Below are 17,345 nucleotides of genomic sequence, written 5' to 3' on the forward strand. Positions count from 1 at the left end.
GTTAGAGTGGAAAAATCTGGACTGCAAAGGTTTGAGCATGTCTGTGCATGTAAATATGGACGCAAAAAGAATGAGAGGGGGGAAAAAAAAAAAAAAAAAAAAGCCTGTCCACAAGCTGACATACCACAAACTTCCTTTCTTGCACTTTGTCTGAGTTTCACTTGAGAGGCCCCCACAAGCAGAAGCAAACACCATCTCTTACCTTCTGTCAGATGATGGAGAGCAGATGATCAACCTGCATGAGCTCCCACTTCGTCTACAGCTGGTTCGGTCTCCTCACAGCTGCTGCAGTTGAGTCAAGAATCTGCTCCTTTAGCGTCACTGTTGTTCTGTCACCAACCCAGAGAAACCATGAGGCTTTTGTGTCTGCTCAAGTCCCTCCCCCTGATGGCTCTGTTATGAAAGTGCACCATGCAGCCGCAAGGCAGGCAAAGATCAGTAAAGATTACAGATGTTTGCGCTGTTTAGGCTGAAAGAGAGTTTTTAGGCACGGCGATTTGCTAAAGCATGACAGAGTTTATTTTAAGCTGCTTCTAACTTTCACAGACAAAAGGCCCAACAGATTCAGCCGTACATTATTTATTGAAGTTTAACTGGTTTTTTACAAAAACTGAGTGGTGTACACTTAAAAGATACAAGCCTTTAATTTTTTAATTACTAGATAAAACTGATGAAACATAAACATTTGACAGAATAACGTACAAAAAAGTGAAGTGCCCGATAATATTCTGAATTCATGTTGCCTCATTTGTGCAATGCACTTCTGTAAGAAGCATGAAAAAGAAGCAAAGCAAATAAAAGGAAAAAATAACCATTTTCAACATAGCTTATTCATTGTGAAGATCACACTGATTATAAAAACATTAAATTCATACAAACTAGCCTTAAAGAAAAGATATGCATTGAGTAAACGTAATCGACTGCTGATACCATCTGACATCACGGGAAGGACATGAGGAAATTACATTTGGCCATTTTCAAGAGAGACCTGCTCTCATGAATAAAGTTAACAGATTTCTACTTGTACATGTCTATCATTTTTAATTCACAGGTTAAGACAATTTAAGAAAAGAAATGCGAGTTGTAAAAAAGAGAAGGGGGCTAATTTAGTAATAAACAGTAATCTCTGTAAACAGCACAACATGAGGGATAAAAAAATTTTTAAAAAAAAGAAAGAAAGCTGTAAACAGTCAGTACTCAAAAGGGGGGTTGACTGACTATATGACCATTTCAGGACAGCTATAATCACACCATATGCAGAGTACCTGTGAACTTGTGGGAATGCTTGACAAAAGCTATACCGCCACCGTGAGGACAAGAGATGCAAATACATCAGAATTTTTAGTTTAAAACCAGAAAAAAATCCCAGCTTTCGAGATCAGAAAAACACCAAACAATCCATCTGAACATTCAGGAATCCCAATAAAGCAACAATTAAAATTGCTGTGCAACACAGGGCAGTTCAAGCCCAAAGCAAATACACACATCTTAGTAGGATTCATACTTGTGTGATCAAGTTATAGGAGGGCAGTTACTGATAAAGTGGTTTAAAGTTTAAAACGATATTGGTTTCACCTAATGTAAATGCAAAAGAGAGATAATCTTTGGACAAAACTAAGTGATTAAATGGTTCCTCAAATTATTGGTATCAATCCCAAAAGAGGCGAGTACTGATAGAGCAAATCTGCCTCACAGAATTAGCATGACTATCAAATTCTGCTTTAGTAATGAGGATTGAATACTAAGACTTCAATTTAAAAAACATGTAAAATACAAATTCCCTTCACTGTTTAAGAGCATATGGGAACATTTAGCCTTTGACCCATTCTATATCACTAGTAATATGCAGAAAGTTTAGCAATATTTCACTTTCAGCATCAATGATTCAAGTGCATCTGAAGTTGATTGGAAGTAAGAGAAGACCTTACTTAACCTTACGTAACTAAAAAAAACAGAGAAAAATATGAAAGGAAATGGAACAAAATGAAAGAACATGGTCACTTTTGGAAACAAAAGAAAAATTAAAGACATTTCCTTCAACAACCACTAAAATGACAAAAGGTCACAGCCATGTTCAAGAATACTGGTTCGGACAGCATGTGTGAAGCTTTGCAGTGAAGGAAAGTACACGTTGGCCTTGACATAAACAACAAACACATACAGCAAAAATAAAAAACTTAGAAAAAAAAAAACAATAGGCAGGAACACTGATGTGCTGTTTTGGTCCTTTGATTTCACTCAGTTCATCGTTCCAAGAAGCAAAGACCGACTTCCGCATCTGAACAGCTAAAAATACGTCACCTGTCTGTGAAGTTGATCTCTTTGTCTCAATTCTTTTCTAAGAAAGCAGCCTGAAAACGCCGCTCTCTCCAGGTCAGTTGTCCTCTTCATCATCACTGACGAAGCTCCGTCTATCCTGAGTCGTCTCCCTCTCCCTGAGGAAGGTCTGTCTGATGGCCTCCAGTTCTGTCAGCTCCAGACGGACCTTCTCCAGATGAAAGGAGCGGCGGTTCTGGATCTGTCTCATGGGGAAAGGGTTCATGTCCACAAAAGCGATGTTCATCAACTTCCTGAAAGGTAAGAAACAGCATTTCACATGACATGTTTGATATTCCTGTCTCTGCACAAAGTAAAACTGGATTGGATTTCATGTTGTTAATAGATTGATCCAAAGCTTGGGGTTTTGGGCTGAGATAAGAAACATGAGTAGGACACTGTGAAATGTATAAATAATTACCATCTGAAAACGTTTTTTGTTCATCAACACAACATTTTAAGTCAAGTTTGTGTTTTTCTCTTGTAGTTCGGGAGACGAAACTATCTGAACATTACTTTAATGTGCCGGCATCATCCTCAGGTTTATTTGAATGTTTACTTGTTCCATCACATGAAAAGGTAAATGCACATACTATTCTTAATGTTTAGCTACTTTAAAGTACAATAAAGTACTTTCAAAACTACTGATACAGTCATCGCTTTACTCTGCATTTATTTATCGTACAGTAGCACAACATTTAAAGCGGTCCTATTCTGGTATTTTGAGTTTTCTGAGCTTTCTACAGTGTTACAGTGTTGAATCCTCATCAGACATGTGAACGGCACTGTTTTTTATCACCTAAACGCATGTTTGAGTTTGAGTTTGAGTTCCAGCACTCTCGCCGTTCGGTTTCCATGGCGATGAAAAACGCGTCGTTTTAGAGTTTTTACTACTTGGAAATCTTTGTGACGTCCCGGGGGATAAGGTTCGGTGATTGGTTACCTTCTACTGGTTAACAAGGGCATGTACAAATACATCAGGCGGGTGGAAAACGTGGGATAAAGTTATTTCCAACGATGGCTGGTGAGTTTACCAAAGAGAGACATCCTGCTGCATTCGTTGCTGTGGGTTTCTGTTTTCCACTTCGTTTTCAGGGTCTGATTCAGGTTCCAACATGTAGGGCTGTTTGCTATGTGTTGACATGGTATTTTGTTTTTTTTATTGAGTTCATATTAGCCTAATCCTTCTGTTTATGAGATGTTACAATGACGGCGAAAGCAGTTGCGGTGCGTGCTCCCGATGTAGTGCAGTGGCGGGAGGCGGGGCTTAATGCGGAAGAGTCAATCCACTCGTTTTGCCCACAGGCTGATCTGACAGCCTACGGAGAGGGTCGGTCTGAAATAAATAAAGCAATTTGTGACAATAACTCGATCAATCCCAGCCCTTCTGGTCTCAGAAATAAAAATAAATTAGCCTGAAATGCACATAATAGTTCCACTTTATAGGTAAAGGTGTAGCCATCCTTAAAGTCAGTCTAAAAAGCTGCTGCATCTTGTGCAAATACTGAAACTGGTGACTGAGATTTAGTTTCTGTCCTTTAACTAATCATTAACAACTAACAACTACATCACGTAACGTTCCAGATGACTTGTTTTCTGTTTCTTTGTATCCGTTAGCCACACAAAGAGGAGAGTTTATCAGAGTAGTTAATTTCAGGGTTATTACTGCTTCCCTACAGATACGGATGCTGTTTTGGGAAATTCCACTTGGACATGGCAGCAAACACCAACACAGTACATGCACTGCCTGTACCTTGAATCCAGGATGGTCCGTGTAAAGTATCGAAGATATTTGAAGATGGCTGTTGAGTCCTGCAACTTCAAAAACTCTTCTTCTTTGTACTTGAAGAGGGCGAGAGCAAACCGAAATATGATCTGTGGAAAAGAATTAATCGAAGCTATAAAATCTACCTCATGACTCTCCCGTCTTAAAGTAAACACAATATCTTTCTGATCTCTGTTTAGAAGCATGTTTCAAAGACTTTGGTCCTCATTACCATGAGTTGAAGGTAAAAACTACTGACTGAGCTGCTGCATGTTTGAAAAAAGGTCCTTCACAGTGAAAAAGCCACACAGAATTATCAGCAGCTTGTTTATATTCTTCACTCTTACAGAGGCTCAATTTGCTGAGTCATTGTTTTCATTTTATGGCCACTAAATTTACTGTGTGATAATTGTCAGTAGTTGTTGCAAAGCTATCATTACCTCCACCAAGGAGCTTGTGTTTTATCTGTTTGTTTATCTGTTTGTTTATCTGTTTTTGTTTGTTTGCCTTCAAGATAACTAAAAAAAGTTATGGACTGATTTTCATGAAATTTTCAGGAGTTGTGGGAAATGTGAAAAGGAAGAGCTGATTTAATTTTGGTGGTGATCCGGATCACCGTTTGGATCCAGGTACTTTTTAAACACTTTGGCGGAGGTTTGCGCTCTCAGAGTGCTTTTCTAGTTTTTTCTTAATGGCCCCATATTCTGCATTTCAACCACTCCAGAGAGCAGTCAGTTTGGTAATGAGTAGCTATGATACATGCTGGAGTTTATTATGATAACAAAGCCTAGTATTTCCTCCACAGGGTGGCTGTAACTAATATAATAAAAAAGAACCCACAGTAAATTAAGTAAACAAAAATGACCCTTATGAATGTAAATAAGCTTTCTTTGTTAGGTATAAAAGGTTTTTCAGGTCCAAATTCTCATAACCACACATATAAAATTCTGTTACTCCAACTTACATGTTAAATATTCATTTTTGCAGATCAGGGAACAGAACTTTACAAGTCCACCCACAAAGTTTAAGAACATCACTCTGATCTCATGTTGGACTCTTCATTTGCACTGCATTGTACTGGGAGAAAATCCCAGTGTATGCAGAGGTTTATACATACATACACGCACAGGTGTGTAAGTTACCGCTGGAAACAAGGTCTATGACGCCCAGTATCAGAAAAAAATAATGACTGTAAAGTTAAAGTAAAACTGTAAAATAATTTAAAAAGCCTCATATCACCTAAAACCTTAAGATTTGTGAGCATGTCAAATTAGTGGCACAAAAAACTTAAGTTTGCTTCGGTGTAAAAAAAAAAGATTAAATTTGGTTTGTAAAAAACGGAAGTAACACAAAGATAAAAAGCAGAAATGCTTTTTGTGAACATCAGTCACAGTTATCACACCAAGTGTTAAAAGATTTTTTAAGTCTTGGTGGAAGTGAACCATCTTCCATTTTTCTTTTCTTTGCAAATTCAACTTATAAAACTAAGAAGTCTGTATGGCTCAAATCTGAATACATAAAATGATCTTTACGCCGTGCAGCTCTCTGAATATCACCAAGCAGAGATGTGTAACTACAGAACTACTGCTTTAGATTCTGTTTCTCACCTTTGGTCCCTCAAACAGGAAGGCATCCCAGATCTTGAAGAGGATGTCGCTCACCACACTGTCCACAAACACCACCAAGAACCAGTTGAATGTGATGAGGGAGAAATCGACTTTGTGCTGCTCAAAGTGGGCATGAAGTCGTGGCAGCTTCTCGCTCATCAGGTCCCTGAAAACACGCTGGTCAACCTGCAGCAAAACAGCAATAACATATTTAGATCTTTATGACAACTGAGGCCTTTATTCTAACAGCAGGTCAAATCCAGAAGGGATAAAGGAAAACAGAGTAGATCATTGTGCTGCATTCCTGTTGCTGTGGCTCATGAGCTGCAGCTTCTATCATATGACTGCGACATCACTGCCTGCAGAGAGTTCAAACATCTAATGGAGAACATGCAGCTTTCTCCTCTATTATCTGTTGCTTACCTGAGAGCCAAGCAGAGTCTTGGTGTAATAGTCTCTTGGCATGAAGACCTCCACTATGGCTATAAGGGCCCAAAAGGCATCCTCTTGGTCTAAATAGAGCAAGGCGATTGCTGCAAGTCTGAAAAATTGACATAAAATAAATAGTTACGGCTACAAGGCATAAGTAAGGCATGTCTGTGCATAACGAGAGCTGCTGCTGCTTCAGTCTGCAGGGAAGGGACAGGATGATGATGATGAGAAGCAGCAGAGTGATGGAGCCTGAGAGCTGGAGGACATTTTAAAAGGCAGAGACGCCAGAAAAGAGGAAACACAAATATAACTTCAGAGAATGTTGGAAATTTATTGTTCCAAAATCTAGGAAAGGGGTGAAACAAAGATGTTTGTCTTTTCAGGATGTTCAACTGTGGAATAAACTCTGAAATGAGGGGAAAAAATATCTTTTTTATTTCTATTTAAAAAGATGATTTATCATTTTATTTTTGAGAGATATGCAACTTTATAATTTTTTTTTTTTTTTTTATAAAAGTCACACATTGTGTATGTAGTGCATTTTGTTTTTGTTGGCATTTGTATAATTTAAGGTAACTCTACTTGTAAGTGTACATTTTTAGGCATAAAAGCTTTGCTTCTGCCTATTTTGTTTTTGTTGCTTAATTTTTTCTTTTTTTTTTGTGGAAATAGAAAAAATGTGACTGATGCAAAACAAAACAAAATAAACTAACTAACTATTTAAAAAAAAAACACAATAAGAGAGACAGAAGGTGGAAGTGGAGAGATGAGGCAAGAAAGCAGAAGACAAAACTGAGAGGGGTTGTGGTTAGTGGGAAGTTACAACCCCTCCAGTACCTGTTTAGTCCCTGACAGTAGCCAATGTCCGGATTCCTCCAGGAAAAAGCCAGCAGGACGTTCCTGAGTTTCTGGATCCCTCCTGCACCGGGGGAGGCGTAGTGCTTGTTGTTGGGTAAAGTGCGCAGCAGGTCCAGCTCAATCTGCTTCGAAGCCGGGTTGGGCTTTTCCCGTGCCACGTTAAGTAAGGTCTGATAATAATCTGGTGCCAAGTGGTCCCGAAACTTTTTAACATGGAAAGAAATGCAGGAGTGCCACACTTTGGAGCGGTGCTCGTGGGGCACGCCGCAGCGAATCAGAGCCTTGAGCTCAGGGGACCGAACCATGTCTCTGTTCATAGTGCTGGCCAGAAAGTTCTCCCACTTCACCCCGATGGACACCTCCTGATCCGTCATGGAAAGGGACCTCAGCTCCAAAGCTCTCACCTTCGCAACCAGCCTCTCCTCCTCTTCCTCCTCCTCAGGCACTGTCTTAAAGCCATAAATATCATACTCACTGAGACAAACAAACAAAAAAAAACGTTACAAGAAATATCAGCAGTAGTAACTTATACCAAAGATATGCTGAAAGCTGTTCAGTAACTTTACTCTTATATTACTTTGGACTTAACAGGTTTCCAATAAAACATGTGAGCTGAGAAGAGACTGGGCTTGTTACAGAGGAAAAGCAAACAGTGACACAAATACCAAGTAGCAGACCATGTTTTTCCAGTCCAAAAGAAAAAAATATAACGACAAGGAGCTATTAAACTAGAACAGGTTTTGTAACTTCATTGTATTTTGATTTATCAGGACTATTAAAGCAACAACAGCTCATGCATTACATTTTTTTCTTTAAAAAAAAAAAAAAACAGAGCTCAAAATGTTTTGTGCTGAGATCTTTTTTGTGAAGAAAAACAAAAAAAAAAAAGATTCTGTCTCGACATAAAGAAATCATCACGAAGAAGCTTTTTGCCCACCTGACAGTGTTCGGTTTGAAGATCGGATGGTCGTTCTGGTCTGTGCTCTCTGCCTGCAGTGCGTCCTCCAGTAACCTGGAAATGACGTCATGGGCCGGATTCTGGTCTGAAGATGAACACACAGGGGTCTTCACCTCTTGAAGAAGCACCAAATACTTACTCTCCACCTGACACAGCTTGGCCTCTAGAGCTGTACACTGAAACAAGCAAGAAAGAGCAAAAACATAAACAGTTTTTCAGTTTTCCTGCTTTTAGGTTTGTACAGCATGAGCTAAGGTCAATACAAGCCTTCCCCCTGAGGCCATTCAGACTTCCCGGTTCTATTACTAGTTAAATAAAAAGAATTAAAAATAAAACCAAACACTGAAAACAAATAAAGACAAAGATCCTACCTTTCCTTCTAAAGCCTTTTCTCTACTCTCTGCATTTCTGCGTAACACTGTCAGCTCCAAGATCTCTTTGTTCAGAAACTTGTTTTGGGATTTATAACCTTGAAGACTGTCCTGGAAGTGACAAAAAAAACAAACAAACAAACAAATATTTCATGTAATTGATATTTTGCTTTGTCATCTTTTAAACCTACAGACCGGCGTGAAGCGTTTGTTTCAGCACCTTGAGGATGTCCAGCTCCTGTTGCTCCTTATGAGGAGGCGGTGAACCGGCCTCGCTCTGAGTTCCGCTCTGCTCTGAGCTCTCCTGCGACAGCTTCATGATCACTTCATCTTTTGCCTGGATGGTCTCCATCAGCATTCCCAACTGGTCGTTCATTTCCCCCACTTTGATCTTCAGCCCCTTCAGCTCCTGCTGCAGGCTGTCCTTCTCCAGGGACAGACGCTCCATGTGGCCACTCAAGGACTGAATCTGTTCATCCCTTTCCTGAAGCAGTGCCTCCAGCTGACCGACTTCTTCCTGGGTTAGGACTGGCGCTTGAGTCTGATCTGAGGATGCAGATGAATCTGGAGCTGATCGGCGCACTGTGGGTCGGTCACACTGGGAGGTCCTTAGAGTCTGCTGGAGTAGTCTCACCAGCTCCTGAAGGGAAAAGAGCATTTTAGCATACCATTGTGCTTTCACGAAAGCCATTTATGGATTTCACTGTTTTTTCCACAGATCCCAGGGTTACAATAACAGTCAGACACAGTCAGAAGGAGGGTGTTTGGTAAGTGGCTACATTTAAACACCCAGCAAAACTCAAATTTTAACCCAATTTAACACAATACTGCCAATGAAACTGACACGTTCTTCTTGACTTAACCTCAATAAGGAGGATGATACAACCTGGTATAGACCTGGTTCAAGTTATTTCTTTTATTTTTTCTGTTTAATGTTTTGCTCCAATTAAATTCAAAAGGAGCTTTTATTTTACGAGAAAATGTCTCAGTTTCAGCATCTGATATCATGTGTTTATGACCTACTGGAAAAAATTGAGAGATTCAAGTGGTGTGTTGTTAATAATAATAAATTAAAGAAAAAATAGTTCAAAGCAAGACCAGTTAAAAGATGCCGTGCACATCTCATGTGCAGGAGCATGAGAAAAGAATTTTTTTTTTAACCTGGATTTAAAAGCGTCGACATCTGGTGAGAGTTTAATCTTTACTGTCGGTTTGTTCCACATGTTTGCAGCATAACAGCCAAATGCTGCTTCTCCATGTTTAGTCTGGACTCTGGTCTGGACTGGTTGACCTGAGTCTTCGGATCTAAGAGCTCTGCTTGGTTTTTATTCTCTGAACATATCACAGATACTATCTGGGCCTAAACCGTTCAGGGATTTGTAAACAATCAGCAGGGTTTTAAAAATCTATCCTGTGGCTGACTGGAAGCCAGTGTCAAGATTTTATAACCTTTTATTGCAACTTACACATTTTGCCCCCTTATGTTTATTGATTTCTCTTGTTAAAAAAAAAAAAAAAAAAAAAAAAAAAAAGTCAATTAAATACTCATAATGCTAAGAGGTAAAACTGCACACACACACTGCTCTGGACCAGAGAGACAAACGCATACACATTTCATTAAGTGGGACCAAGTCAAACTGAAAGACAGCAGCCGTTTCTGCAGACATCACAGGCCCCTGTGCCCAAAAAAAAAAAAAAAAAAGAGAGAGAGAGAACGAGTATTATGAGAAGGAAGGCCACAGCTGCATGACTAATCATTGGCTGCCTTCCTGTAAGAGTAAGCCTCACAAACGACACTACGCCAGTTACTCAGTCTAAGATCACCACCTGAGGCTTGAGATGAATGAAGTAAAATGAAAACACAGTTTTTATGAGCATTTGGTGAGATTTTAATAACAAAACATGATCACTTCAGCAGCCCACTGTTTCCTATAGTATAATGTTTCCATGTGCCCCTCTAACGTGCCATTACGTCTTCACATAAAACTAAAAATAAGACATCTAACTGTACCTTCTGACTGGCCAGCTCTTCTCTGAGTTGGCCTTGTTCCTGCCGCATCTGGCTCAGCTCCTCCTGCTGGCTCTGGAGACGGAGCTGCGCGTCCAGAGGTTTACTGCCGTTACATTCCACTGTGGGATTCTCAGAACCCCGTGTGTCTGGGTTGCGTCCACACTTCCCAGATCCCATCATGTCTCGAAGTAAAGGTCTCCTAGGCCGCGAGGTGTTGCGCCCAAAATCAAAGGTGAACGTTGATCCAAAGGAATCTGCCAGAGGAGGAAAAGCTCACGTGTTATCCTCAGGAGGAACGTAAGTGGTCTATTAAACTCTGGCCAGAGCGGCAACGGAGAGTGAATTTACTTCTGTGTGTATATGGAAGATGTTTCTGTTCAGGGAAGTCCTTGGGTGGGGCATCAATCATCTCCCAGTCCTCTGCGCTGCTGCTGTTGTGGGTGTAAAACACACTGCGTCTGTTCTCGCCTCCTCTGCCCTGCCGCAGATAAGACATAGAGTTCCTGAAAAAGAGATGAAATCCAATGAAAAACCACAAACATGACACACGAATGCTCTACGACTCAACTGAGGTTACAGCAACGAGCCCTGAAGAAAAAGAAAAAAAAAAGTGGCACAACAATCCATGAATAATCCAGTTTCCAAGAGAAACGTTTGGCTGCTGAGTAAAACGCACATTAAAACATAACAGGCAAATCATTTCATCTTAAAAACTAATTTCTGGCCACTAGATTCTCATACAATTTGCAAGATCATGACCAACCCATCTGCCATATCAAGTTTGACATCGTTTTAACTCAAAGTGACAACAGTAATGTGATAATATTATATTCTGAATGACTTATAAAATAACAGAAAAGACAGTCTATTTATAGTATGGCTATTCACAAGCAGCATGAAATTGGGCAAAACCCTTCAAAAGCACATCTTAATGCAGCAGCATGTTTGAAAAGGAGCAAGAAAAAGAAAAATACCTGCCCAGTTTTATTTTCAGACACCAAACCACGAAGCAGAGATAGTGACAGGATCCACACCATGTCAGCATGTTAACACACCGAGCATGTCTGTATTAGATCATGCGACCTACGCCTGTGCAGGAAGACGGTGGTATCCACATTGCTATGTAAAATAAGTCTGAAACCAGCTCAGTGTTGCTTTGAGTCTCTCCTGGATCCTGATTTTCATCTGGTCTTCAGTTTCTTTGCAGACGTTTTGGGTTTGTTGTGTAAAGATGACAAATGAGATGAGACTGTGTGTGACTGTGCTTCTTAAATGCCACATTTCTAATGCAGTGGTTCGCCATCACACATCGCAATGAGTCACCTGACTGAGACCAAACGCCAAGTAAACATATGCATATAAAAACACCACCACTTTGGATTCTTATGTTAACCCTCCACAATAATAAACACTAAACCAAATAAAAATCCAGGTCAAAATTTCAGCATCTAAGTGTGTCACATCCGATGTCTTCCATATGCAAAAAAGGGGAACTTCTAAATTACTGCATTGTAGACCCACTTCTGATGTATGAATGTATCTACTTCCTCTCCTTGCAAGCAGCTTTTAGGAAGAAACAAAGGTATCTTTTACTCCTGATGAAGCTCAGACACAAAGCAGACAAACTACTTGTACTTGTTTGGCAGGTACTCAATTACCCTCCTCTGAACAAAACACTGTAAATGCAAACTTCAGAAATCTTTCACTTTTCACTTTTACCTGAGCTCTGTACCAATGTTTTTAAGGGAGAAGTTCAGGGGGCTGGTGGACCCAGCAGAAGGCCCCTTGGCAGACTGGATCCCCACCAATCCTTCAACGCCTGCGTGTGTCTCCACGGCAAAGTCGCTGCGGACCTTCTCCATGCTTTCACTTGGCTTCTCAAACATGAGTGCATCTGGGATGTGACAAAAGAGTGCAATAAAATCAATAATTAAAATAAGAATAAAAAACAAAACTCCAACCACAACAGCTGTATTGCAAGAGCTTTTATTTGGTGTTTGAAAGGAAATGAAATCATTGTGACCATGAATGAATTCCTGTGTAAAGCGAAGCAGCCATTTGGGTGACTAATGCAGTCACTGCAGGGTGGATCTCTCCACTTCACAAAACAGCTTTCTAAATATCTTCTGGCATTTCGGAAACCAAATATTATTTTACGCCTAATATAAAATGAACTCAGAGAGCAAAACAATTAATAAAAAGGACCAAAGTGCTTTAAATTCAGGCTGTCATGTCAGAGAGGAGAAACCAGTGGATTCCAAAAAATAAAAAAATTTAAAAAGCGCAATTATAACTTACTTACTCAAAAAGGAGCGACGTAAAAAGACAGGCAGGATTCAAGTTAAGCACATGTTACTGGAAGTCTGGCTGATTTCACAGCTCTCACACATTTCATCAGAGATTACAAAAGTCAAGGTCATCAAAGAGCGAGAAAACACAGGAAGCTACTAAAAATAGTGAACAAATGTAACCTGTTTCCAGGCAGTCAAAGGTGCACAAGTGCAGCAAGACAAACAGCAGTTTCAGAAGATTGCTGGTAAAGTTTTAACTGGGAAACAATGGTGAAATTGGTCAAAATCTAAACTATATAAAGAAGTTTGTGGTAGTGAAAAATGTGTTAGAATGACGCACGGTTGTGCTTTTGTGGTGGTGTCGTAAACCTGTAAAGAGGAGTGATGCCACCCCGCCCCAGACCTGGAACATGATGATGACAGCAACATCAGCAAAGCGGCAACTGTTACCGTTCACGTAGAAATTACTACCAAGTACTTCTGATATGATGTTCTGTTGTCTTCACCTTTCAGCTTCTCACCCAGAGGACTGGAACATAACACCAAGAGCTAATTTACTAACTTGTTAAATACTCTGTAGAGCGTGAAACCAAAAGGCAAGTGACTCTGTGTACATAGAAGAAAAATGTTTACAGCAACACACTCTGAAAGTCTTGTGTTATTTAAACTGGTAAGAAAAACTGCTCAGCGGGGGATCATTTATTACAGATGTTAAACAAACACATATCTTTCTTATCAACAAGCGTTATGTAATAAGCGTCATGGTTATTCACAAACTGTGACCCAGCAGAGAGAAATGACTGTTATCACATGTGGCGTCTATGTTGCTTATAAGTGGGATAAATTCAGCATTTTTTTCCTACATGAATGTTTTAAAAGCTTCATAATATTCTGGTTCTGGGTGACGGCTCCTCTAAAAACAGCAGCTGGTGGCAGAGCAGCTAAGTTTCACAAGATAAGCCATTTGAAAAGCTCCTTCTTGCTTTAGGTTCCGTATTCCTGAGTAAAACGTTAGACTAAACACCCGTATGCTTCCACTGGGTGGCGACAACACAGGTGTTTTTCTTTTTTCTAAGACACACACACACACACACACACACACACACACACACACACACAAGCAACTTTACAGAGAAAAAGAAACAACAAAAGTTGTGTGTGTATGTGTGTGAGTGTGTGTCTCAGGAACGGGAAGCAGGATTCACAGTTCATATCACTGAGCTGCAAAGCAAAATAGACAAAACAAGCAGAAGTGTTACATATGAAAAAAACAACAAATAACCATTAGCCAGAGACTCTGCCTCCCATCAGGTGTTTCACAAAAACATCATGCAAACAGCTGGATGTGGCTTCAAACTGGATTTAATCTCTGTACAACACTTTTGACACTAAAATGTTTACTTGAACTCTGATTATTTAACATATCAGAGCTTAGTAGAAAACAGAAATCTGAATGATAACCTGCAAAGTTTCTACTGCAGTGTAACAACACACAAACACACACACTAGGAATGTGACGACATGCTTTTGTCCCGATTCGATTCCGACTTTTTGGGTGCCGATTCGATTTAAATTACAGTCCTCACAATTCTTTGATATTGCTGATTTTTGTAAATTAACAACAAAAAAATATACAAAACCTTTTTGTGTTTTCAGTTAGGATATAACACAGTAGCCAGACCATCATTCTGCTGCTATAATGGCCAAGAAGACAAGTGAAAAGGTCAATAAAAACAATAAAAATGGCAAAAATTTTATTTTTATTTATTTGGAAAAAAAAGATTTTTTTTTTAACAAAAAAAAAAAAAAATCAATTTCAAAATTGTGAAGCAAAAAATCCAGATTTTCCAATTTGATTTTCCCACCCCTAATACACACACACACACACACAGAGGATGGCCTTCACTCAGTAATAATAAAACTCAGAATGTGAATTGCTTACAAATGCATCACATATAAAAACAGCATGGAGCCTCTTTACATCAAGGAGAAATTGGATTGGAGTTCAGTTGCTGCTTGGATCTTGATAAAACACAAGTCAGTTATAATCAATCAACAGTAGCGCTGTTACGGTGGCTTACGTCTTCAGTGTTTACATTCTGAATAAAGTCCAGCGTTTCTGATGTTGACAGATTCTTTCTGGCCAGAACAAGTGTGAACACATGACGAGCAAGAAGGTTTTGTGCTTAATGTGTTTGTTCCTTCTCCCAGTAACCAATGATTGCCATTAATTTCCCTCAAATCAAAGTAAATCTAATCAAACCATTCAAGCAAGACTTTTGCATGCGTCTACTGAGACCTTGCTAAAATCCTCAAGTCGTTGAGCTCTCCATCATCACTCCAGTCTTTAGGTCCCCTCAACACAATACCATTTACTTGTCATTTATAAATTCCCCATAACCTTGGAGTATTAATAAGACATAAACCATACCAAGGCTTTGGCATCCAGGTGTATTAAAAGAAAAGAAAACCCTAAACAGAGTTGATGTGAACTCTCTTTCTCCTTGTGTTGATCCACAGTTTATCAAACACTGTAACTCCTACATACTTTTTCCGGGGGATTGTGGGATTTCTGCAAGGAAACGAGTCTGACTCGTATGTTTGTGGCAGTTGTGTAAATAAAATAATGATCAGCTTGAAGAGTAGGACATTCAGTCGCTGCAGGACTATGGTGAGACGGAGCAATGAAAAATAAAAATGAGTCCAAAATGAATATTGGATGAGTGTGTATGTAAGTGTGTGTGTGTGTATCTGCCTACCATTATCCTTTCCAACGAGGCCGGTGGGAGGATACAGCAGTGTCGGGGAGCTCCAGCTATCTCGTTGCCCAGTACCTCGTGTGTTACTGTAATCCCAACGTTTCTGTTGCAACTGCTGCAGCCAGTAATGCATCACTTGCTTACTAGGGGCCTAAAAACACACACACACACACACACACACACACACACACACACACACACACACACACACACACACAAAGTTATGCACCTGGATAGATCGAAATAAGAACTTCATCTTTCAAACGTTTTAAAAGGAACTTGTCCAGCAGCTCTATAAATAGAAGGTTACTATTTAGATCAGTCATGTGAAAAAAGCACAGACGCTGATTTCAGTCTCAGTTTCAGCCTCTGGCCATCCAAGCTGCTTGGTATTAACCAGTCGCACCATCTGCTGAAAACATGGAGACTTCAGTAAAAGCCACCTGTTTCAGTGAGTCATGTGACAGCAGAGAAGAGCATGGCCAGCATCACATGAGATGCTGTGACCATGGAGCTCATGTATAAAAAACCAGTGCCTGAACATAAACAGCAGACTGACAGCAGCTTCAGCTGCAATCAAGGCCGGATTATCCAATGGACATTATGGGCGCATGTCAGGGGGCCCATCCCCACTTGGGGCCCACGTAGGGCATACAGCAGCGTACATAAATGTACATAAAAGCCAGATAGTTACACCACAGTGTCTAGTGTATTACTACTGGTACCACTGACAGAGATGTTAGAAATTTCATTTCACAGTGTATCGTTCACAATTTTCACAATGTTGCGATGGGGGAAGGGGGCCACTGGAACACTCTGGGCCCAGGGGCTTTTAATACGGCCCTGGGTCCAATCAGCTGATTGTTTAACACACCATGTTGGTTATCTTTTTCCTTAACAGGCAACTTCTCTTAAATCCTTCAGATACACCTGAGTGGCTGCACAAAAGCAAAAGTGAAGGGGAAAAATGGGTGTGTCTGCTGCCTTCACAGAATAAGAAAGGAAGTAGCAAATGACAGCAAAAAGCAGGGTCGGCTGGGTTTCAGTACTGTCACACACATGCTGAAAAGTTTCTACCTACCTTTAAGAGGAACTCCTTCCCGGCTGTGCGGATCTCAAACTGGCCCTCTTCCCCCTCCACGTCGTAGCTGAAGCACGCATCGCCTATTTCGATGTACCCGAGTGGCAACGCATCTTGAGGGGTCTTGAAATAATACAAGTAACATTTCCTGGGATCGTACAAGAACCACCTCGGCTTGTAGCCCCTGAGAGGCCCCTTGCCGGAGAGTTTGTTCAAGTAGCCGCACAGCTTGGAGGCCTGCTCCTTCGCTCCCTCCACCTCCCCCACGTCCACAGACTTGAAGGCCACGATCCGTGGGGCTGTGCAGGAGTTTGCTTCGCTGCCATCCTCCTCTTCGTGCATCTTTCCTCGAACTTTCTACTTCGTACGGCGCAGCGGATGCCAACTCCTGTTTCCATCCGCATGACTGCCTACCTCCTGGACAGAGGAGTGATGGGAGATGTAGTCTGTCGTGACGTTGTCTGTTGGGTTTTTTTTTTTTTTTTTTTGAGTGGGTGTGTGTGTGTGTGTGGGTGGCCATGGTACGTGTGTGACCAAGGAGTGCCGCTGGGTGGTGGTGTTTAAAAAGATGAGGAACCTGAGAATAAACGTGCCACTGTGTTGCAAGTTGCAAACAGTGCAGGAGAAAAAATAAATATTGATGACACTTTATACAGAAGTTATTATATATTTCCAATGAAATTGTCTGGGCCGATCCATTTGAGCAGGGGCTGGATTAAAAGTGCACAGTCCCCTGGGCCCAGAGTGTTCCAGGGGCCCCCTTCCCCACTGCAACATTGTGAAAACTGTGAATGATACACTGTGAAACAACATTTCTAACATCTCTCAGCCAATGGTACCAATAGCAATACACTAGACACTGTGGTGTAACTATCTGGCTTTGATTGTACATTTTG

General features: G+C 40.5%; 1 protein-coding gene across 1 annotated transcript; it reads right to left on the reverse strand.

Annotated features, from left to right (window-relative positions):
• Positions 1–575: 575 nt before the first annotated feature.
• tbc1d2b (TBC1 domain family, member 2B) lies at positions 576–16,839 on the reverse strand. The gene is made up of 13 exons (XM_079250349.1): positions 16,450–16,839; positions 15,369–15,519; positions 12,038–12,212; positions 10,667–10,821; positions 10,319–10,572; positions 8,528–8,947; positions 8,308–8,418; positions 7,916–8,112; positions 6,958–7,452; positions 6,112–6,229; positions 5,689–5,874; positions 4,070–4,191; positions 576–2,570 (listed from the first exon to the last, which is right to left on the reverse strand). Exons 1-13 carry the CDS (start codon positions 16,789–16,791, stop codon positions 2,375–2,377), a joined length of 2,922 nt encoding a protein of 973 aa, XP_079106475.1. The 5' UTR covers positions 16,792–16,839; the 3' UTR covers positions 576–2,374.
• Between the last annotated feature and the right edge of the window lie 506 nt (positions 16,840–17,345).

The sequence above is a fragment of the Telmatherina bonti genome (assembly GCF_933228915.1).
Source record: "Telmatherina bonti genome assembly, chromosome: 2".
Classification (NCBI taxonomy): domain Eukaryota; kingdom Metazoa; phylum Chordata; class Actinopteri; order Atheriniformes; family Telmatherinidae; genus Telmatherina; species Telmatherina bonti.

What these genes read in the sequence shown, in the direction of transcription:
- tbc1d2b (XM_079250349.1), bottom strand. Translation starts at nt 16,791, where the DNA reads ATGCACGAAGAGGAGGATGGCAGCGAAGCAAACTCCTGCACAGCCCCA. An exon ending in AGACTCTGCTTGGCTCTCAG is followed by an intron (nt 5,875 to 6,111) that starts GTAAGCAACAGA and finishes GTTTTGCTGCAG; the next exon opens with GTTGACCAGCGTGTTTTCAG. An exon ending in CGGACCATCCTGGATTCAAG is followed by an intron (nt 2,571 to 4,069) that starts GTACAGGCAGTG and finishes CTTACCTTTCAG; the next exon opens with GAAGTTGATGAACATCGCTT.